This window comes from Strix uralensis, chromosome 8 (assembly GCF_047716275.1).
Source record: "Strix uralensis isolate ZFMK-TIS-50842 chromosome 8, bStrUra1, whole genome shotgun sequence".
NCBI lineage: Eukaryota > Metazoa > Chordata > Aves > Strigiformes > Strigidae > Strix > Strix uralensis.
Window position 1 is genome coordinate 21,688,067 of NC_133979.1, and position 23,132 is coordinate 21,711,198.

The following is a 23,132-nucleotide window of genomic DNA, read 5'->3' on the forward strand; positions in this document are numbered from 1 at the left end:
TCAGTGTCTTTTTCTTCGGAGCCGTCCTTGTAATAGCAGCTACTTTCCTATATGGTTATGATCCCAAACCTGCAGGAAATCCCATTAAGGCATAGCAAACCTCCTCATCGACCTGCTTCTCAAGATCGTGCACTGGGGCCCTTGCTAACAATGGCATGTGCAAAGTGTCATTGTGCACTGCAAGGAAAGGATTACTATCCTGAATCTATTGAAGAAATGCTTATGAGTAGTTTTGAACAGGCAGAGGGGTTAAAGGTGGATGATGATACTGTCTGTAACCGATGAAAAAAAGATATGGCAGGGGAATGCCCAGTGCAAGTTGCTAATAAAAACTTGAAAGGAACAAAAAGTTTCCAAGAAACTGCAATTAGGAATGTTTACAGCTTTGACTGGGATTGCATCAAAAGAATTTACTGTATTGACTGCTGCAGAAATATGTCCTATGCACTCTTTGAAAGAGCACATGACAACATTGTCAGATTGTATGTTTTTGCAATTTGACTATATTTAATCTTAGTAAATATGTTTTTAACTGTTTGTCTATTTACATGGAATCAGTTGAATACACATCATAGTTCTAAAGTGATGGTTCTAATTAGGTATTCCTTATTAAAGCTGTGAAGATTGACGTATGATTGAAAGACACTTTCACAATATCAAATATTTTTCTACTTTTAGAAGACTGATTTAATAACAAATCTGTTATTAAATTATAATATTATAATTCTGTTGCTTATAGAAAACTATTGTAAGAATGTTAACATTCTCACCTAAGTACACAAAGGGAGAAATTCAGAGTGGAATCTTGAAATCTGTGTTGATACATCAGGATAGCCTGTAGTGTTCCACCAGATGCAGTAACTCTGTGAACGCAGGCCAGAAGTTACTGCACTAACCCAGCACTACGAGTAGGGTTATGGTGGAGTGCTTGCTCGGATGTAATGTTCATTCTTTTAATTTTTATTTGTTATAAATCAACTTTTTGGTAGAATCTTTAAAGTAGTTTTTACGCTTTAAATATCCTCTGGGGATTTTTTTAACCACAATTAAAAAAAAAGCCCATAATAAACATTTTAAATGTGTTATTGTTGTCTACAACAGCTCCATCTGGCGCTATTATGGTATATCATCTATATACTGTACTGTACTTTATTACAGAGGTGTTTTTTTTAAACAAGTGTTGTTTACTCATGAGCTCACCAAGTCTTTTTCAGTACATGTCTATGTAATGGCTTAGTTAGAGATTTTTTTTAAATTGTTATTATTCTTATTTTGTTCTGGGAGTCCTTGAGCCAACAGACCAAAATGGGTTCTCTGGAACTATTCAGTCCAGTAGTGGAATTAATTTAATAGGAAACATAATTAAACAGTAATTAATTGTGCAATAGGTAAATGTAAAAGCATGCTGTTCTTCTGTTTTAAACCAAAAAAAAACTTCACAAAGAAACCTAGATGCAATTAAAACTTAGATCAGTTAGACTGTTACAAACACTTCACTTGTTGAAGTATTTGCATATAGCCAGAAACACCCCCCAAAAGAATGCCAGAAGTAATAAACAAAAAAAGCTGTCTTAAAAATCACTTGTTTTCAGGAAATGTATTCACAATGGGTATTAATGTAGAGTCACTTCTTATCCACGTTACCTTCTAAAGGTATGCATTTATACCAAAACATATCAATAGTCCCTTATCTGTAGAATGGCAAGTGGTAAAAATGTATAATTTCCTCCCCACCCCCCGCCATGCTCTTTCTCTCTTCTGTCTTGTGCTAATGAACACATTGTGAAGAGAGAGGTGTTTTAAAATGTTTGCCAAAGTACCTCATCCTCTTTTCCACATTTTAGTGGTGGGTTGGCAAGGAGAGTCTGTAATAGTGCTCTGAGATTTTTGAATGTTGTAAATGGAAAAATTCCACTTATGTCAGCCAAGTAAAAATTGTGTTTTCCTTCTGTTGGCAATGGCATGGATTATCAACTTTTTGTTTGTTTATCATATCAGAGCAAGACATTAAATAAATTTCAGAGTTATGCTAAGGGCTTGCTAAGCTTTGTGAACTGTGAATCTATCCCAGCATGCAATAATTGCAGGAGCTCTGCTACTTGGTGGTCAAAACTATCTTGTATTACCCTAAATTGGCATTCTGTGTTGATATTAAACCTTCTACCTATAGCACTCAATGTGGCAAAGTCTTTGAAAAAGTACATTTAGTAATTTCACCACTGAAATACAACATGAGGTAAGACGTATGCATAGAAGAGTGGCTTGAAGCATTTCTTATTGTAGAATGGGAAGTACATGACTCTGAAATGATCTGAGAAGCGTTGGTAGTAATACATGAATTGGAGTTTGGCCTACAGGATAATACTTTTAATTTCATGAATCACAGGAGTGGAAATGTTCAGATGATATAATTGGTTACTTCCTTGAGGAATTTCTCAAGAAAAACAGAAGAAGCAGGTTCAGAACGCTTTCAAGCCCATTGCAGAGGAAGGGACCAAAGAGCCAAATAATCACCACATTGCTGGAGTTCTGTTACATATACCCCAGTTTTAATACTTTGGGTGTACCTGTCAATATTTGTCAGTAAGGATCAGGTTAAAGGAAAGAACAGGAATATGTGCTCTTTGCTGTTGAATAGGATGTCATATGGCCTTGGAAAACAATGTTTATCTACTGTACTAAGGAACAGTAACTCCCGTCTGTAGATTAGTGACTCTTCCATGCTTTCAATTGACAGTTCCATTAAATTTGCCAGTAGAGGGATAGATCTCTCCCTACACTTGTTGCTGTAAAGGAAATAGGAATTTGCATTTTGAGCTGTCCTTCCTTGGCCCTTCAACAGGCTCAGGAAATACTCGTCTGAGGTCCTCCAGGTTGAAGAGCATTATTCTAGACAGAGGGAAGACAGCATATGTTTCTTGAGAACAGAAAGGATTTGGGGAGGGTTTACTGATTTCTGTAACCTTTGCAATCTGAGAGCATATGCACATTTTCTCACTGAGATGCTTTTGTATCTGGATTTTGAAATTTTTTTTAAAAAAAAAAAGGCAACCAAAAAAACCCAGTTTTAAGTCTGTAACTCATTAACTAACCAAAGAAGCATAGCTAGCACAGAGCATTGGGAAGTAGGGGATAGTGTGCTTTGAGTTTGCCCTAAAAGCAATCTATGGAAGTCTTAACTTTCCGAAAATAAACCTGTCTCTTTGAACTATTTTTCTGACTTCTAGACAATGGATTTGTTAGTTTGGTTGTATATTTAGGATGCTAACCTATACTTAGAATTTTATTTAAGTATTTATAAAGTTATAGCTAGGTATTTATTTGCAGTAACTTGAATTATGTGATTTTTTAAAAAAAAACCTTGCATAATGGGAGTACTAGTATTTATTGAATACTTGGATAGTTGGTAGTTTTATTTGAGAATCTCTGGGATACATGATAAATGGTGAAATAATAAATGTAGAACTATCTTCAAAGCAGAATAAATCAGTTCAGTGGTGAAAAATCTTGAGTCTAATAAAGTAAGATAAACTTTTCTTTAAACATTCTATTTCTGTGCCAAATAATCTTTTTTCTCAAAGAATTCAGATAATTTTATAGTTCTGTTCAACTACTTTTGTTTTAGACAAATTATAAGAAAACTTCCCTTTTTGTTTGCTTTCATAATGGGTAGATTAATGTTCTAGATCCAGCTTTTACAAGATAACACCTTGGGGTTTTTACTGTAACTTTTTAGAAACTATTGTTTTATTTTTCCTCAGAAAAACAGTCTTATTTTGGTGGCATATACTTGCATTTCAGTTACTCATACAGTCTTCTCAGATTTTTAGAAGTACACAATTGTTCTGTGTTCCCACCTTATTTTTATGGCTGTAATTCAAAAGACTGTAATGGATTTTGTTAAATTCTTTTAAAATTGTTAAATGAAATGTTGCATTTCTTCTGGCTTTTGTTGTCAGTAACTTTCATATTTTAATCTATTTCCTTATCAGCCGTACATGTTCTGTTGTATTTAAGCAGTCACCGTTTTCCAAATTTGAAGTTGCTCATATTCCTCCTGTTGACAGCGTTTCTTGCTGGGTATTGTGAATGAGGAAGGTTATTCATTGTTTTCTTCTCTGAAACCCCCATTTTGTAAGAATGAGATATTAAAAAACACTATGGATATTTTTGTGTATTAGAAAGGTAATGTTTATCTAGAACATGGTATTATACCATATATGTGGTAGTGTATCATTACCTATGGTATTCAGTTACTGTAAGTCCAAGAACTGTTTCCTTGCCTTTGTTTTCATTGTTCTGTTCATTTTTAATGCTGATTATTTTCCACAGAAAGTTACTAAAGAGTTCTACTCTTTCCAGGTAAGCTCCTTATATGTTTTTAGATATCTAGAATTAAGATATTTTTACTGGGAAAAATGAAGGGGAAAATACAACAAAATAAGTGGGATTAATTAGGTAATACCTTCTGCTCTGGATACTGTGAATCCAAATTTCTGTTCAGTTGAATTTATATATTTTTCTAATTATTTCTCACAAGGTGAATTTATAACTCTTTTTAGAAGGGGGGAAAAAAAAAAAAAATGTGTCCTGAGGTGCTGTTCTGTGCTCATTCTTGAATGTCTGCTGCACATTTGCATCCAAGAGTAGACATGACGTTTTTAACTCTTGCCTTCCATCTTCCATCATTATTCTGACATAGATATGCCATATTCATTTCCTTAGCAATTTATAGCACAGTAAAATTTGCTTATATGCTAAGCATATGTTTATATTTGCTGTCATGAGTAACACTTTTTTATGTTTTTAAAAGTTTGTCTTTATTGTGAATATATTTTTAATTTAATTTTAAATTTATGAGCCCAAATATAAATCAGATAGTCAAACATTGTAGCAAAATTTTAAAGGTAGTCTTAGGATTTTTTATACATTGATATTTGTGTGTCATTACACTGAATACAATTCTAATATATGGTGTTTCCAGGCCATTTGGAAACGGGGTTTTTTTGGTATAGCACTGCTGAACCATGGGATGCATCTTAATATCACCTAATACAGTCTTTTTTTTAATCCAAACTGAAGTAAAATACTGTATTTTTTTCTCTTGTGTGTAGATAATGTCACTATAGTAATAAACTGGTTAAAATAAGCACCGGCTTTATTAAGAATATGATATAAAACTGTTTGAGAGCTTTGTAAATGGAGGGACTTGCCATATGCATATTTTAGCAGAAATAAAACAATGTTTTAATTAACATTATTTCAGAACATAATTTTTGTCATAATTTTCTATAAACTCCAGAAGGCTATTGTAAGATGTTTGTTAATGCTGTCTTTTAACATACAGCTTACTGAATTTTGCCAGAAATTTAATTTTGACTGAGACATGCTTCTTTTTGACCACTGTCTTATGACTTCTTGTGAATTGCATTCCAGCAGCATTCTTGTGACTCTGTGTCTGCACTCTTCTGGTCGGCAAACCCTGATCTTGTTCAGGGCTGCGTCCCCTGAACTGGAGGTGTTAGGGAGCATCTGAGTATCAAGTAGCCTGTTATACTATGGTGTGCGTTTGTAAAACACTGTCATCCTTTGTAGAAGAGTTTTGCCACAAGTTACCAGGAGGCAGCTGGTACTTCAGTAGCTTTTTTTTCCCCCTGTTGGAAACATTTAATTTTGATAGCAGCGGAAAGTACTGTACAATATACCCCCTAGAATACAACACAGTCCATTGATTCATGTTACAATTCAGAACCTGAGGTTTTGTATAGCTATAATTTGCAATATATCAAAGTCCTGAACAGAGTTCACAAACACATTGCTGCAGATGGTGGATAACATGTTTCCCTGTCCTTTCCAGGGATACATAGAATAAAATCAGGTCATTTCACCAGCTATGCACCAATAATTTTCAGGACTCTTAATTTCTGTCAGTTCTTTTTGTCAGTTTGGCTCTGATCTTAATGATCATATGCATCATGATTTAAACTGAAATTTTAAGGCCTTTAGGCAACAGAAACGAATTATTCGTCAACTAACCAGAGGATCCTAGCTCGTACAGAGTACTGGGTGGCAGGGGACAGTGTTCTTCGAGTTTGGCCTAAAAGCAATCTGTAGGAGTGTTACCTGAAACCATTGAAACTATTGTCTGTCTGTGCTGCAGAATCAACGGTTTCCCTTGGGGAGATGATGAATACTCTGACCATTTTCATTCCGCTTCCAAAACCGAGGTAGTATCTTCTACAGCTAGCAGGTAGTATTCCGCATTTACTTTGTATAGAAGGTTGAACACTACAGGTGTTTAGATGTAACAGACAATTTTTGTTTCTCTTCTTCAGGAGATTAAATGTCAGAAATTTGTCTCTCAGTTAAATAATGGCAGAGCGGATTATGTCAGGACTTATGTGGGTAAGTGGAGTTTGATATTTGAAAATGTGTAGCTGGCTGAAATTCATGACAGCAAAAGCAAGTCATATTTATCTAGAGTTTATTCTAATGTTAGGAATTCTTACTTGAATCGTCTGCTCAGGCTACATGAGCAAACTTGATATTTAAGATGCATTTATTTTGGGATAACGACGTCAATAAGGGGGTTGGTTTAACATGAAGGTGTAATCAGTCTAGTTAAAAAATATTTTTGCTGACATGTAGTTAACTTTTTTATGTGAGTTCCTTACATGTTATGTACATGTCTGTGTGTGACACACCAAAATGTAACAGCACTCTCCAGGGAGTAGACTTGAAACCATGGCAAAATTTTAGGACTCCTCTCCTTTTCAGATAGGAGTGGGAAACCCTGGAGCATAATGCAATTGTCATATACTTGGCATAACTTATTAAGACTTGTAAAAAATGACAGATAATAGCAATGGCTGCAAACATCCTTTTTCCCCTATGGCTAGCCCTGTAGATCCAGACTTTGTGTCATGAGCTAGAGTCTACTTGTCTTTGTCTCACTGGGAGACCAGAGTAGATCCATTGGCCTGAGTAGGGCTGGGCTTTGTGAATTTCTAAGTTCCTTAAAAGCTGCATTATGGTAAGATAAGAGAGTGCTTGGTTTTAAGGCTAATAGTTTAACTTAAGCCCACATGATCTTAAGTAGTGAGTGATTTACACCCCTTTGTTAACATAGTGGTGTCTGTGCTGTAAAGGGAGCTAGAGTGCATGGTATCTTAGGGTTGAGGTTCAGCGTATGTTTGTATGGACAGAGAAGATGTTACTGTGCGGCTGCAGTTTGGGGGGAAACAGGGATGTCGCAGGAGCTGGGGAGATAGGATATGCAGTAAGAGGGCTGGAAAATTGGACTGAGTGAAGAACACAGAGAAAAGACTGGTATGTGGATATGGCCATGGAGAGCTGTGTCTGAAATCGTGAATGTAATAGTACTGGATGTGGACTGATGTTGCTCTGTTTAATGCTGCCAGACATAAGCGGTGAAGGAATTTAAACTATTAGCCAGAGAATAATAAATAATAATAGTACATGTTTCTAAAATATTTTCTTCACTAATGGGTATGGTATTTTAGGAAAGCTGGTCCCTGTTGTCTTATTACCTGCAGGCTGTGTGGTAAATCAGAACCTGAGATGGCCTGCCTGTTTAAAGTTGTTGATAAGTTTAAAACTTGAGAGTAAGAAAGCAGGCCAAGTTGGATTTTTAGATGGATTACATCTATGGTTTTGTACTTTGGCTCTAGAAATGTCTTTTGATGTCTAACAGGTATATCCAGTAAGAACTACTTCTTCTTGCTCCTTTTTTCCAGGCCCTGCAGCCAGCTCGGGGAGGGAGGAAGGGGCTGGAAGTGATCCTTTAGGTTCGGCTGGGAGGGGGTAGCTCGGAGGATCGATGCTTGCGGAGGTACGCGAGAAACTGAGGCTTCAGAGGGGCAGAAAAGGCCGCGGTAATGTATTTTAAAATGCCAGTGTTGTCCCGATAGGGAAAAAAAGTCAAGTGTCTCCAGCAGTACAGGTGGGGGGTCGGCGTGCCAGAAGATGGAGGTTGTTGAGGGAGCAGTGGCACAGGATGGCGGAGGGCTCCGGCTCCCTCGGGGCGCGGCCTCTGCCGGGCGCGCCACAGCGAGCCGCACGGCTTCTGGCCGCAGCCTCTTCTCTTCCATCTATTTCTTCGCGTGCCGTATTTCTTCCGGCTCCAACCATTACTTTTTTGAAAGGCACCAGGGCGGAGCCCGCCTGGGCCGGGGGCGCGGGGCCGCCCCCCTCGGCGCGGCCCGCTCACGTGACCGGCGTCCGGCCAATGGGGCGATCGCGTGATGCGCGGCGGCGGCGCCCGGGGCTGGCTGGCCAAGATGGCGCCGGGTGCGTGAGCGGTGGTGGCGGCCGCGCGGGGAGGGGAGGCGAAGGCCCGGCTGCTGGGGAGGGTCCGCTGCTGCCCCCGCTCCCCCGGGGCTGTAGGATGGTAAAATGACCCAGGGAGGGAAGAAGAAGAAACGCGCCGTGAACCGCAGTATCATGCTGGCCAAGAAGATCATCATTAAGGACGGCGGGACGGTGAGGCCGGGCGGGGCCGGGGGCGCGGGGCGGCTCCGGCGGGGGAGGCGGCCGCGGGGCGAGCTGGCGGCGGCGGAGCGCCGGGTGCCGCGGCGAGGCGGCGGGCTGGCAGCGGTCGGGCAGGGGGGCTGAGGCAGGTGCGGCCGGGCCCGGGCCGGTGGGCCCGCGGGTAGGCGGTGTGCGAGCGGGCCGTGGTCCGCCGGCGGCGCCGGGCTGGGCTCTGTGGCGAGGTTTCAGTTTCTTTTATGCTGCGGGTTGCTGCAGCGCCGGTAGCTTTGTTCCGGCATCCCGGGCTGGTTTCCTTGAGGCAGTTGCCCGAGAAGCACCTGTAAGGGTGTCACACTACTTCGGGTCGTCTTCGTCAATGCGCTTTCTCAGTGTGGGCCGATTTTTAGGGCTCAGGAGCAAGTGTCGTCTCGGGAGTTAGGTACAGGGAGCTGCAGATCACTTCTGTTTGTCCGAAATCGCGCGGTCCGTGTCTAAACCGAGCTTTACATTGCCAGTTGTTTCAGTGGATCTTTTCGGGAGGCAGCTGTGAGGTTGGGAGCAGCAGTTGGCTGCACAATAGCCCGGGACGGTGCGGGCCGGCCCTCGGCCGTTGTCAAGGAAAGCAGGAAGCGGCGTGTGGCCGGGATGCAGTTTTGGCGGTGGGGCTAAGCCCGGCTTGGCTGGGCTGGGCTTTGCCATCCAGCAGCCTTCTGCCCGTCGTGCCCGCAGCTGAGAGGAATAGGGCAGCCGGTGGGACAGACTCGTGCATCGGAGAAGTCCTGTAAAGGCTGCCTGGAAGAAGTGTTTTGTGGTTCCCTCCCACTGTCTTTCTTCCTCTTACATACATAAATTTTACAAAAGGAAGGAAGCTGTTAAGTGTTTTGGCTGTAGAATTTTTTTTTTTTTTTAATTGATGAGTAGCATTGCTTCCACTGTATCATTGCCCCTGGATTTTTTCCACTGCGTAACATTGTGTAGCTTTGATGTAGCGTCTAAATACAGTATCATTATTTCAAATAAAGAGATGTCTTGACAGACTAAATCACTGGTGGCCCTTCAGTTTGTCTTTTTGAAACAGTAATGGAGAAGAGGGAAGTGTCAAAGTAACTATAGTTTTCATCAGACTGGTCACCAGCTGTCTGGATTACTTAGTGCTAAGAAGCAAAACTAATTCCAGTGGTGGATGCTGATGTTTTTCAGGACATGTTTACCTGCTCTTGGTAAAGATAGAAACGTATGAGATTACTTTGCACAAATGTTAAATGTGAATATATTAGAATGAGTGACAGAAGCAGAGTAAATGTTGTTACTCCTGGGAATGGTGCTTCAGAATTTTGCTCTGGAGTAATCATTGATTAAAATACAATATACTTCCAAGTGTCCTTTATCTCTGAACTTTAACTTTGTTTTGCCAAGAGAGGAGAAAGGAGATTATAACAACTGCATTCAGTGATACTTACGGTGCTGCATTCAGTGTCTCCCACCAGTTTCAAAAGCAGAGTGTAAACTTGCATGAGTTCTGTATGATTTTCAGCTGTTTTTAAAACAGTGGGAAAATGGGCTATAAACATGAGATGAAGGTATGTAGATTGTTGTTAGATAACAGAAATACCAGCTTGTGATAATTTCTGCCTTCAAATAAATGTTTTGAGAATTTGTTTTAAATACATTTTTGAAGTTACGAAGTCTGGTGTAGCAGAGTATTCTTTTTAATGACAGCAAAAATTTTAAGCTTGGATATATATTTTTTTAAAATGTTTGCTGAAATTTTAATTAGCCTTCTGTCCTCAGTCTCCTTAGTTTCTTTGCTTATCTAACATACTATGTGACCTTATGGGAAACAGGTACATGAAAATGGCGCATGTCTTGAATGTCTCCAACTGTCAAACAAGTAATTAATCAAATCATCTAAGTGTACAGTTTCCAGCCCAGTTGGTTTGTTTTGAAACTGTTTGACATCAACCAAAACTGTGACTCTTTTTTTGCCAGCAAGAATATACAGCTGTCTAATGAGGCAGTGTCACAGGCAAAGAGTTTACTGACGGGGAACTTCAGTCAATTTAATTTGTTGTCACTTCTAATCACTGATTCTAATATGGAAAGAAAAAAAAGAAGCAAAAGGGCAAAACCATGCATTGCCTCTGCAAAACTTCTCCTCCCGCCACAGGTTACGCTGGGTCCCCTTGGCAAGGTGGTGGGTGGTGCAGGAGGTTGGGCTGGTGCATGGTGGTATTTTTGTTGTGTTCTCTTTGCAGCTTAGTAGCTGTATCACAGAAAAAAATGTGTAATGGTGTGTGTCCTCAAGTGTGTGTTGTCAGATTCACCAAAGGAGAGGCAGTAACACCAGTGAAGTGGTTTCAACGCTGTTCTTAATTTTGCCTTCCTTTATGAGCAGTTGGAATTCATCTTACGTGCGATTATGCTTTCTTGAAGCAACTAAATTAGGAGGTGCACGCCTGGGCAGTGCTGGAGAGAGTTAGAGCTTCATACTTGATTTGGTGCCTTTTCCTTTCCAGCAGAGGAGCAGCAGCTGTGATCTTAGATCTGATGCCTTTGTTCCTTTGATAGTTACTCTGTTGTTGTCGGATGTGTGTTCTTAGGGTTGCCTGGCACATGCACTTTTTACCGCTGGCATGACTGACTGTACAAAGTGTTTGGTTAAAGACATTTTCTCTCTAATTAGAGCAAGGGGCATTCTTGGAGCACTGTTTTGTGACACAGATTTTGCCAAACATACATAGGCTCTGCTCTGGCTACATGGTTGCAGAGAAGGGTTGCTGTTACGCTGATTGGAACATCTCAATTGCAGGTTGTTGGCGCAAAGGCTCCGTATCTTATCTCCAGGTGTCAGGCCTTCCGATTTGGTTGCACTTAGGTGATTACGTTACATTACACTACATTAGCCACTTTGTAAAGCACAGCGGGGCAGGTGTGTAGAGTAACACAGGGCTGAATACCCAACACCTGCGCTGTGCGTGTTGGGGAAGGAGGGTACATCAGACTAGTACTTTTAAGTCTTGTGGACTGAATGTGCGTAACACGTCTTAATGCACTGTAATGTAACCACTTATTAATCTCCTTCCCTCTTTCTTCCATCTCAGGAGTAGTTTTGCTACTTTATAGTTGCAACTATCTTTAAAAATAGCTATAGAGGTGATGATCTAAATGTGACTAAATTTTTTTTTTTTTTAATAGATAAGAACAACTAACAGTACCTGCGATCAGTGAGCATTAGCAACAAGAAAGCAAGGAGGTTTAACCCTAGTGATCTAAATGTCATTTCTGTTTGTTTCTGCCAGTGTAATGGAAACATCTGATCAGGTTGCTTTCAGCTGGGTGACAAGGCAGAGGGCAGGAGCCACTCGCTTGGGTGCCTCTGAAATCACCAACAATTTAGCTGTGCAGAACAGCCACAGGTCTCATTCTGCTGTTTTGGTTTGTGCCTCTAATCTCAGAGTAGCTGCCCAGAACTGGACACAGGCAGCACAGAGACAGACAGATGGCTGCTGAGCTTGTGCTTGCTGTATGTGAACAGAACGGAGCTGCTTTTGTCCCCTGGTGTGTGGAGGGACGACGGGGGTGGTGACTCCTGCCTCACCAGCCGCAATACCTTGGGGGGGACAGGAATCTGGGGACCATGAGAATGAACCCGATTTCCTGTATCAGACAGAGCCAAACAGCTAAGATTGTTACTTAGAGTTTATGCAGAGCTGGATAAATTTTTAACCCAAAACTAAAATAAGGGTTGTGGGTGGAAAGGGAAAGGAATTGTGGGAAGTGAAGATAATTATAGCCACTTTCTGTACCTATAAAGACTGTTAATTTACCTCCTGAAGAGAACAGGCTGAAAAAATAGCAGAAGTATCTGTATGGTACGTCAGTATTTACAGAATACAGGGCTTGGGAAAGAAAAACAGCACAGTGCTACGGTACTTTTGTAGTATCGACTTGGTTACTTTTGAAAATTATGATCTTTTCTAGCAATAGGGGTGAACGGCCAGTGTGGTTTTCAGTATTTATTTCCTACAGTAGTTCAAGAGGCTTTTTTTTTTTTTCTGTGTTGGCAATATTGGAATCTGGACAGAAAAGCTAGGTATGAGTTGCATAAATCTTGTAACAAAAGAAAGACTCTAGTATTACCTAACTGATACTTAAAATTGTGTAGTATTGGAGGTTGGAAGGCACCTCTGAACATCTCTAATCCACTTAACCACTCTTCCCTCACACAGGGTCAGCTGGAGCAGTTTGCTCAGGGCTGTCAGGTTTGGGCGGATGGAGATTCGACAACCTGACCGGGCAGCCTGTTTCCAGGGGGTTGTTTTGTTCCAGGTTTCAGTAGAATTTCCTGTATTTGTGTGCGCCTCCAGTCCTGTCACTGACGCCTCTGAGAAGAGTCTGGCTGCGTCGTCTTTACTCCCTCCCACCAGATGTTTATACACATTGATGAGATCCCCCTGAGCCTTCTCGAGAAGCAGCTGAGGACCTTGGCCCCCGCGGGGTATTTGCTCAGTATAAATGCTAGGTTCGATCAGATCAGTGCCACTCTGTTAGTAACTCACCTTCATACAAAGCCGGGGGAAAGTTGATGTTCAGGTAGCACTTCTGAGCTTAAAGAATGCATATGAGATTTCTGATGAGTTATTCACACTACCTTCGTATGGAAATAATTAGTGCACCGTTTCCTCAGTTTGCAAATGATGAACTGTGGCATGTTGTTTAACAGGGTAGCATACACAGAGTATACAAGAGGAGCAGGTTGTCCCACCCGTGCTCTTTTTGTTCTCCTCAAAAGCTACTTCTGGTTATACTAAAATCACCAAAGAATTTGAAGTTCCTTATTTTAAACCTTTTACCTGGTTCTCTTCCTACATTTGAAGCACACTGTAGCTAATAGGCCTGCTCTCAGTATTTGGGAAGCAATCAGTGCTGTTTGAGATTCACTTCTGGCATTCATTATTTCAGTTTTTCTTTCCTGATTTAGAGCTATCAAAGTTTTGTATGTAGCTGTGGTGCCTTTTAGTAACAGAAGTACTATAAAGTGGTTTGATAGACCAGGTGATTAGTCTTTGGGATAGCCAGGTGTGAACACTGCCATGTTTTGAAATGACAAAAACTTGATTTCCATGCAGCATTGTGTGGGCTTAAGGATTTTTCTCAAGGAAAAGGAACTCATTCTCCAAAGAGTCTGTTTCCGCTTTCAGCAGCATCCTTGTTTCCCAGACTGGCAGTATAAGTGGCTTGTTTTTTAATGTGAGGTGGGAGTGCACTTTGTATTTTGCAGAGGATTAAGACACTTCAGGACGTTAGCAGCAAGGGGTTAAAAAGGAATTTTACTCAGTACCACTTAGTCGGAGTAACTATTCCAGTGTTTTGAGTCCTGCTTTATTTCTTAATCCTTCTGTTTGTAGCGTTCAGATGCATTTCTCATGACTGTGATAGATTGTTAGATGTTTTAATCACCTGGTTCTTTCCTCTTGTTTTAGCCTCAAGGAATAGGGTCACCCAGTGTCTACCATGCTGTTATAGTGATCTTCTTGGAGTTTTTTGCTTGGGGACTCTTGACAGCACCCACTCTGGTGGTAAGTGATATGTACGCTTAAGCTTTTTCTGTCTGCATGGGAGACAGGGTAATTAGTGCAAAGGCACTGAACATCTTCTGAATTAAATGAAAGTTATATCTCGTTGAGCTGCTTTGTTGTGCAAGTGAAAAGTTTTGGAGTTTTATTATATGGAATCAGGTATTTAAAATTATTTCATTAAAGCAGCATAATGATGCAGCGTAGCTGTTTATGTGCAAGTCTGCTAACACTCAAGCTTACACGTAAATATTTTCTGACTTGAAAGCGGTAAGAGGGTAATGAAATTATCCTTCCTTTTAAGATGCTGCAAGAAGTTGGCATGTTACAAATGTAAGGACAAAACTACACTTGAAATTTGGTAAAATTATGCAAGCGTGTCTAGGGAGATCTTAGCTGACCTGGCTGTGCTTTAAGCGGAAGCTTCAGAGCACAGACCCTGTTACACCAGTCAGAGAGAGACTGTGATTAGTGAAACAGTCATACCAACGTGTTTGTACCAAATTATTTTCTAATCCGGTTGGTTGCTTACCATTTGGATTTAATCTTTGAGAGTGACGCATGCTTACAAATTAAAAGGAGTGAAGGCTTAAAGGTCTCCAAGCAGACTCCACCTAAACGCAGTCTTGGTGCAGCTCTGTAAGCCGATGGCAACCATGAACAGTCTCTTGGCTATAAACTGCACAGCAGTCACCGAGTGGAATCCATCTCACGCAACACAAGTCAGACTGAGAGGTGCTGGTTTTAACCTGCATATCTAGGCTCTGGCCACCCAGTAGAGGCACCTCAGAATGAGCTCTCTCTCCCCAGCCCCCTCCAGATGACACAGTAACATGGGGAGAGTCTGGTCTAGATCATTTCTAGGCTCTCTGTGGTCTATTTAGATTTGACACTGAAGTTGAATGACATGAATCCTTCTCAAAGTGTTGAGAGAACCAAGGCCTTTATCAAGTAAAGCCGAAATCTCAAAGTACCCTGCATGTGAATTAAAGATTAAGTAGATTATTTGTGGTGTCTTTTTTTCTTTCTCTATATTCTATGAAAATATAAAACAACTGTGGGTGCGCCACTGTAGAAGTTGGATGCGTTGTGAACAATGTTTATAGTTAATATTGTGTAAATGACAGTGTTTGTACTTCTTCTCCAGGTTTTGCATGAAACCTTCCCAAAACACACATTTCTAATGAATGGTCTAATTCAAGGAGTAAAGGTAAGGTGACAAAAGTTAATCACAAGTACAAATCAAAGTGAATGGTGGGAGGAACATGGAAATGACTGCCAGTTGAGAGACAGTTGCAGGGGTTTTCAATGTAGCTTTCATGGTATAAATGAAACAGGGGAATAAATTATTGCTAAAAAAGCAAATTTGCATAATTTTACTTTTAGTAAGACACTGCTTGGTCTGTACCTGCTGTTCGGGTTCTGCAAATAAAAAGGTAGTTGACTAATCCCAAATGACACACATTTGAGAATTTTTTACTTGGAGCTTGTTGCTCCAGTAGGGTATTTTCAATTACTTACGTTTATGTGAATTCTAAATATGTAAAACTATAAAACACAGTTCATAAAACAGCTGGTATGACTGGATCATCTGCATTTTGATTTTTGTGTAGCTCTGAGGTAATAAATCTCGAATTGTATGTAAGCAGACATGGGATAGAAGATCAGTAACGCCTGGCCGTATTGCCTTTGGTGCACTGCACGATCGGCATCCGCTTCAGTAAAAACAGAGCCCAGCTGCTGTCAGGTTGCGGTGTGGTCAGCTGTCGCGATTCTAACCTGCAGTGTTTTGTTTCATTTAGGGCTTGTTATCGTTCCTCAGTGCCCCGCTCATAGGTGCCCTGTCTGATGTGTGGGGACGGAAGTCCTTCTTGCTGCTAACAGTATTTTTCACCTGTGCACCAATACCACTAATGAAGATCAGCCCATGGTTAGTAAATTCTTTCACACTAGATTTGCCGTTTCTTGTCAGGGTTGCTATACAGTGCTTATGTTTGTTGCATTGCTGATAAAATACTGGCTGTGCTCCATGGAAGGTTGAGGCTTCTGTAGGACTTTGGTGCAAAGTTGGGTAAACAGAGTCAAACTGAAGTAGCTGCCATGAGGCCAAATGCCTTGGTCAGAATTTTAAGAGCTGCTGGTGTTGAGCCCTGTGCTGTAGGCCCCACCTCCTACTTCAGCACGTTTGCCAGAGATACTAGACAGCTCTCCAATCAACTGTTCAGGTCTCTACTGAGGCCATAGTACCCAGCTGCTAACCTGCTCTGCAGAGATGAAAACCTTACCTATACTAGCTAGTGCATGAATAACCATTTGTAGCCAAAATGTTGCTGTGATTTTATCCTTTTGTTTCTCGAGTTTTAAAATCCACCAGCTTTCACACAGTGTGCAAGTCAGTAAGCTCTTAGCTGGCATGTACGTTCCCCAGGCAGGGCACGAGTCAGAGCTCCCCGTGGGGTTGCGCTACCAGTGTGCTGTACCCGAGGGTGTCACTGAAATAGGATGGGCTGTGCTGACCAGAGCCAGCAGTTAAGGTACCGCCCTGAGCCTTCTCAGTTTCCTCTCCCGTCACACAGATTGCTCGTGGATTCTTCATTGCTTTTCTGGAAAGTAGCTTGTTTCCAAGTGTAATGTTTCAAATGACGAGGGCTAGTGTTCTGTAGCATAAAGACAAGGCTCATGTTGGAAGCTCTCAGTGACCAGATTCTCAAAATACTGAAGTTCCTAATTTGCTTTGGGTCATAGGCATCCAGCCAAAGTTAGTCTAAAACCTTGTTTCCTAGAATTACTTAATCACAGCAGCTTTTTGTAGATGTTACAAAATTGTGCTGTTTAGCTTTGTCCTCGGTGCCCTAAGGAGGAGTTACACGACTGCATCGAGACACATTCCCATTGACTTTATCCAAATTTATCTTAGTATTTGTCAGGAAAAGTTGGACAAGATGATTTACTGTTGAACTGTACTTGGATTGTAAATAGAGACTTTTTGTTTCTCTTTAGCTGTTCTAATTTTTTTATAACGTTCTTAGGTGGTACTTCGCTGTTATCTCTGTCTCTGGAGTTTTTGCAGTGACGTTTTCTGTGGTTTTTGCGTATGTAGCAGACATAACCCAAGAACATGAGAGAAGCATGGCCTATGGTTTGGTATGTATTTCTCTGGCTCTGTTCCTGTGGCGTTCAGTACTAAACACTTCAGTAGGGAAAGCTGTTCAAACCTGTATCTGTTTCTCCTGTGGCAAGTTGATTTTGGTTTGGAGTAAGGTTTTTCTGTTTAATTGTTCTTGTCACCCACCCTCTTGAATAATATGCTTCTAACTTAAAATATGACCGTGTTAAAAGCTGTCTTTCATACATCTGTCCTAACAGTTATTATCAGTGTTAATGATGTAATTTGAGGGACTTTAGTTATTCCTCCATTATTTCTCACACTGGTACTACTCTGTCATCTTTTCAAAAATCTAACCTCTTGTTCCTGGGTAACTTTGGAACTGCCATGGCGTGATACCCTGACTACTCCCGCTCGCGTCTCCAGCCACAGTGCTGCGCTTCAGTTCAGAACAAACGTAGCCGAGGAACTTGTCTGTCTGAAGTTTGTACATCTCGTCTCCGTTCCTCCAATATCTCCTGATAACCTGCCAGCTCTCAGGAGCCTTCACCGTCCTGTGTATTGTGGATTAGCAGAATTATTTTTCACATTCAAGTTACAGAATCCATTATCATATTCAGCAGGAAGAGCTGAAGGCAGTGGCTGTAGAATCCTTTCTTTCAGCCTGTACACGTCAGGGATTGAGATATGCTGAGAAAGTTCCTTGAGTTCTAAAGTTAACACCTTTCACAACAAGGCCAGCTGCTCAACTGGAAACTACTTCCTGAAGATCCGTTGTACTGAGTTGGATTAACCATCTTATTAAATTTAATATGCCCTTGATACGTGGGATTTTTTTCTTACCAGGCATTGCCCGTTTCACTAATACGAAGATAAATACAGCTTGTCACTTCCCAGAGGTATCAGCAGACCATGTAGTTGAACCTAATTATGTCAGTACCTGCAGGAGTCCTGTGAACCTCACATTGCTGTCCAGTTATCATTTAAAAAGGTTTTTTTTCCTTGAAAAATTTTGACGGTCTGAAATACCCAGCTGCTACCACACAGTCACAGAAAAAGGGTTAATCTCTACCTGATCAAAATGGTTAGGCTTCTGAAAATGAGAAGCGGGTAGTAATACTGCTGACTTACCTCCTGGCATATCTTACCAGCTGTTCCTTGTCCTAGGTTTCGGCAACTTTTGCAGCAAGTTTAGTGACCAGCCCTGCTATTGGTGCCTACCTTGGTCGAGTCTACGGAGACAGCCTGGTTGTGGTCCTGGCTACAGCAATAGCCTTGTTAGACATTTGTTTTATTCTTGTTGCTGTACCAGAATCACTGCCAGAGAAGATGAGGCCAGCATCCTGGGGAGCACCCATCTCGTGGGAACAGGCCGACCCTTTTGCAGTAAGCTATTTAAATATGGAGTATTTTGTTCTTTGTAAATATTGAGCTTTTGAGATGGGGAAGAGACTGGATTGAGTGCGTTTCAGACTTGAAGAACAGAGCCCATATTTTTTCAAGTTTAACCTTGCATTGCTGCTAGTACTTTTGCCAAACATGCAGGGGAGTGTTTTGGTGGTGCCACAGAATAGCATTGCTAATTGACGTGCTTTTCAGATTCCTGCTAGGTATGCTTTTTGAAGGTGAAGATTAAATGTTTTCTAATACTTTTTTCTTGCCATAGTCACTGAAGAAAGTCGGCCAGGACTCAATTGTGCTGCTAATCTGCATAACAGTCTTTCTTTCCTACCTCCCAGAGGCAGGTCAATATTCCAGCTTCTTCCTATACCTCAGACAGGTAACTGAATGGTTTGATACTGAATTGAACAAAAGTAAATTTACATGAAAGTTTTTCAGTATTGCTGAAGTAATACAGAAAGTATAGAGAACTAGTACGATTTAAAAGCCTTCAGCAGCTGATTTAAGTCCTCTTTCTGTTCTGGTTTTGTCGTTTTAGAGAGACAAAAAGAGGAGAGAGGTGAAGGAGTTATAAAACAACTTCTTGCATTATTTGCATTATTCCTTGACTGTGAGGTTCACTATATGTTAAACTATTTTTCATTGAGGGAACCATTTACTTGTTTCCTATTTATGCCACTTTATTTTTGTGTACTTGATTTAATGAAGAAAACCAACCAAAACTTTTTCCGAAGTTAGGGAGGAGTTGAATAATACTGGTTTTCCGCATTAATGTGCTCCCCCACTCATGTTGGTGATATCATGACACGTGGTTTACGGTTAATAATCACATTGCCTTTCTTTAATACAGATAATGGGATTTTCATCTGAAAGTGTTGCAGCGTTTATAGCAGTCCTCGGGATTCTTTCCATTATTGCCCAGGTGAGTTACTGCTGTGTATTCCTTCATTTGGTAATCTGGACAGAGCTGGGCACTGTGGAGAACTTCCATGGTGCTGTAGCTCCAGAACTGTGACTCCCCTTTCAGCAGCTGTTCTCAGTCTCTAACTTAGATGAAAAACCAGGCTGCTAGCCAGGGTTTGGCTCTGTAATACCCGAAGCCTATTGTGTTGGGAAAACTAAATCCTTTGTGCATCAAAGAAGGGGTGACAGCTTGTTCATATTGCTTGCTAAGTGATTGCTGTTTGTTTGCTAGACGCTCCAGAACAGTTGGCAAATACTGCTTTTGGAGAAATTTACTTGGCTTTTTAAAATTTATTTATTTATTTGCATGTATTTAACATTTAGAATGTTACTTTTCTTTTTTTAACGTTTTTCCCTTCTCTGTCAGACAATAGTTTTGAGTTTACTTATGCGGTCCATTGGAAATAAAAATACCATCCTGCTGGGCCTAGGATTTCAAATACTACAACTGGCGTGGTATGGCTTTGGATCAGAACCATGGTATGTAAATTCCATTTTCATATCTGAAGGATAGGGGATTTTTCGGCATTTTATCCTTTACCCACACTTGTGCATGTGTACACGCCTGCAGCTGCTGCAGAGGCAGAGTGCTGTCCCTGCAGCCATTCTTTTCTTGCAGGATGATGTGGGCAGCCGGAGCTGTCGCAGCCATGTCCAGTATTACCTTCCCAGCTGTAAGCGCCCTGGTGTCACGAACTGCTGATGCTGACCAACAGGGTAGGTTTTGTCTGAATACTCTGATTTCTAGTCAAAGAACACTGCAGACAGACATGGCAGGGTCTCTGTGCCACCACAGAGCAGCCCCTACACCCAAGCGTAGGTCACAGAATGGTACAACCCAAGTTACTTGGAAGTTGTAATACACGTGTATTGTGTCCTTCGGGCACAGAGGAAAAACACTGAGCAAACGGAACATGCCGTTCATTTGCCTCGCTTTTGTCAAAAGTTTGCTTAGTTGCCCAGGTTGCACAGCGCTGGCTCTCCTGCATGAGACAGCGCCAGCCAGGATCCGGCACCTGTACCGCGCTCGGAATGAGCTCAGCACAGCCACTACTACTCTCTGCCCAGAGGGAGCTGGAAAACAATGTGAATATACTATAATGACAATTCTTCTGTGTCCCTTGGCTATTCCTACCCCTAGTGCAGCACTTTAGAGAAGCTTTCCCGCTTGCATCAGTTTGAAGGTGAATAGTCTTACAGATCCGTTAAAAATAGTTAATTATATACTTATAAATATAGGTACCTATAATAGTGTCTTTTACTTTCCCCAGGTGTTGTTCAAGGGATGATAACAGGAATTCGAGGACTCTGTAATGGTTTGGGACCAGCACTTTATGGTTTTATATTCTATATATTTCACGTTGAACTGAATGAACTCCCCATGCCTGAGTCACCGTCGGGAGGTGGTGTGGTCACGCAATACCATTTACAACAGGTATTATTCTTTCACTTACTGATTCCAGCCAAAGAAATCAGGAAGGGACCTTGTGCCCACCCGTTCTTGAGGATGATGCTGTGTTACATGTGGTTGTGCTAACTGTAAATGTGTAAGAAAAGGTTCTGAAATCACTGGGGAGGGTTGTTGATCTGTTTGTGTTTAACTAGATGGGTGGGGTTTAGTTTACCTTTCAGATAGATATAGCTGGTAGTAATTAGACAGCTGTTGCCCCATGTAAGGGGAAGACTGAGGGAAGGAGGGACTGAGAACAGCATCCCCCTCTTCTCGTGTCTCCCTGACATTGTATTTACCTTTCATGTGCTGTATTCCTGTTGTGTTGTCCTGTAACCAAGCTCTCTCTAGCTTTTTTAGTTCCTTATAGACTTAATTTGTTAAGGAAACTGAACAGGAAGAACTTGCCCTAGAAAAGGAAGTTGGAACACATTAGTAAGAACCATATGCTCCCTCTTCTAAATCTTAGGATGTAACACTCTTTCCACATTTCTTCTAAAAGACTCCACCTGGGGATAAACACTGTATTGGATAGTGTAGCAAGAACAAGTTCTTTTCCTTCTTGAAATTTGTGTAATTAGCAAATGTAGTCTGTTAACATGCATCAAAAGGCTCATTAATGCTTTGTGGTGTTACTGTTGTTGTTTTCAGAACTCTATAATTCCTGGACCCCCGTTCTTGTTTGGAGCATGCTCTGTGCTCTTGGCACTACTTGTTGCCTTGTTTATTCCTGAACACACAAACCTAAATGTACGGTCCAGCAACTGGAAGAAACACTGTGGCAGCCATGGCCACCCCCACAGTCCACAAGCTCCTGGTGAAGCTAAAGAACCATTATTGCAAGACACAAATGTATGACAAAAATCTAGAAAGACCTTTTAGACTTTTTTTTCCATCAGCAGTTTGGGATACACATTCCAATTCCATCCAAAATGTAATTTCTTAAGGTAATCTTAAGAAGTATCTTTCTGCATGAACCCCATAGGAATTTTTTTAAAAGGAAGTTTCTCCAAAGATGTTGCCATTGAATTAATAATTTACTTTTAGAAGACAAACTGTTACATACTTGTCTCTTGCTATGAAATACTTACTGTTACTTACTAAACCTTACATTCTAGCTCAGAGACAAAAAAAGAATAGAGTCAAGGCATGAGCATGTGTCCTTCTGTTTCCTTAAGGTGGTGAGCTTTAATCTAGTCCTGCTAAGTCTCAATGAGACATACTAGCATCCGTGTGGACCCATTCATTTTAATGTTGTAAAATCTTGGGTCAGATGATTCAAAGCCTTAATGTAAATGTACTCAAGTATGGAGAAGGTGAATTGGTATCATTTATTCTAAAAGTCATATGGCAGGTTTTTTTAAGTTTGTACTAACAATCACATGAGCACGCTTGCTGAACAGTAAAAGTTATTTTTATGTAAGTGCATTTACTCTTTCTATTTTTGAATAAACAGTAGTATCAAACACTTGTTCAAATATTAGGTGGGTGTTTTGAGCCTACAAATTTTAATATTGGCTCTAAAACTCTGCTTTCCTAAGTACCATTTATTATACCACTATATTTCTGATGTTTGCATAATCATAAAGGACCTCAAAACTTGAATACAGACTGAAATATAAGCTGATAGCCTTGAATATGTCCGTGTGCTATATAGTGGCCTTTGAGGACTGTCACAATAACCCTTTTGCAGTACAGAGCTAATGTTTTAGTCCTAAATTTTCAGGACCCTTAGTACAGAAGAGAGCTTTATACAATTACTGATGTGAATTTCTCTAAAAGTGTATATTTTTGTGTCCGGTTGTATTATTTAAGTGTTCCTTTGTATAAATTTGTGTATAAAGTATTGTATAGGTTTAAAATGTTTTCATCTTGTGGTTATTGCTTAATGCTTTTTTACCTTTGAACATTCACCATGGTTGACCAAGAGCAGGAAAAAATATGTAAATATACTGTTAATAAAGTTCAATATTTTAATGAATTTTTAAATAATTGTTAATGTCTCTTAAAATCTTAATTGAAGTTCTATAGTATATGTGTGTTATACTTCAGCAGGTGGGGAAAAAAGCACGGAGTAGAGGTGCAGCACTCCTCAGGCTGCCTGAGCATGCCCCTAGTGCCGGTAGTGTTCAGCAGCCCAGGACAC

The 23,132-nt window shown here is 40.8% G+C and overlaps 2 protein-coding genes across 5 annotated transcripts in view; both read left to right on the forward strand.

Moving 5' to 3' along the window:
* Positions 1 to 14,014, forward strand: part of SLC35A3 (solute carrier family 35 member A3) — a 35,199-nt gene extending 21,185 nt beyond the window's left edge. The window contains exons 8-11 of one of the 3 annotated variants that reach the window (XM_074876608.1): positions 4,333 to 4,362; positions 6,161 to 6,250; positions 6,336 to 6,405; positions 13,974 to 14,014. In XM_074876608.1, the coding sequence (XP_074732709.1) occupies positions 4,333 to 4,362; positions 6,161 to 6,250; positions 6,336 to 6,369 (154 nt within the window). In that variant the 3' untranslated portion in view covers positions 6,370 to 6,405; positions 13,974 to 14,014. Of the gene's footprint in view, positions 1 to 4; positions 5,254 to 6,160; positions 6,251 to 6,335; positions 6,406 to 12,819; positions 12,983 to 13,973 lie in introns of those variants that run through there. The other 2 variants (XM_074876607.1, XM_074876610.1) reach the window with 2 other exon arrangements.
* MFSD14A (major facilitator superfamily domain containing 14A) lies at positions 6,358 to 22,978 on the forward strand. Of its 2 annotated transcripts, none has more exons than XM_074876605.1 (12): positions 6,358 to 6,405; positions 13,974 to 14,069; positions 15,214 to 15,276; positions 15,869 to 15,996; positions 17,096 to 17,210; positions 18,340 to 18,558; positions 18,839 to 18,952; positions 19,424 to 19,495; positions 19,904 to 20,016; positions 20,156 to 20,253; positions 20,808 to 20,971; positions 21,638 to 22,978. In XM_074876605.1, exons 1-12 carry the CDS (start codon positions 6,373 to 6,375, stop codon positions 21,842 to 21,844), a joined length of 1,422 nt encoding a protein of 473 aa, XP_074732706.1. In that variant the 5' UTR covers positions 6,358 to 6,372; the 3' UTR covers positions 21,845 to 22,978. The 2 variants fall into 2 exon arrangements, with proteins under 2 accessions (XP_074732706.1, XP_074732705.1); XM_074876604.1 differs by lacking the exon at positions 6,358 to 6,405 and adding an exon at positions 8,277 to 8,502.
* The last annotated feature ends 154 nt before the right edge of the window (positions 22,979 to 23,132 follow it).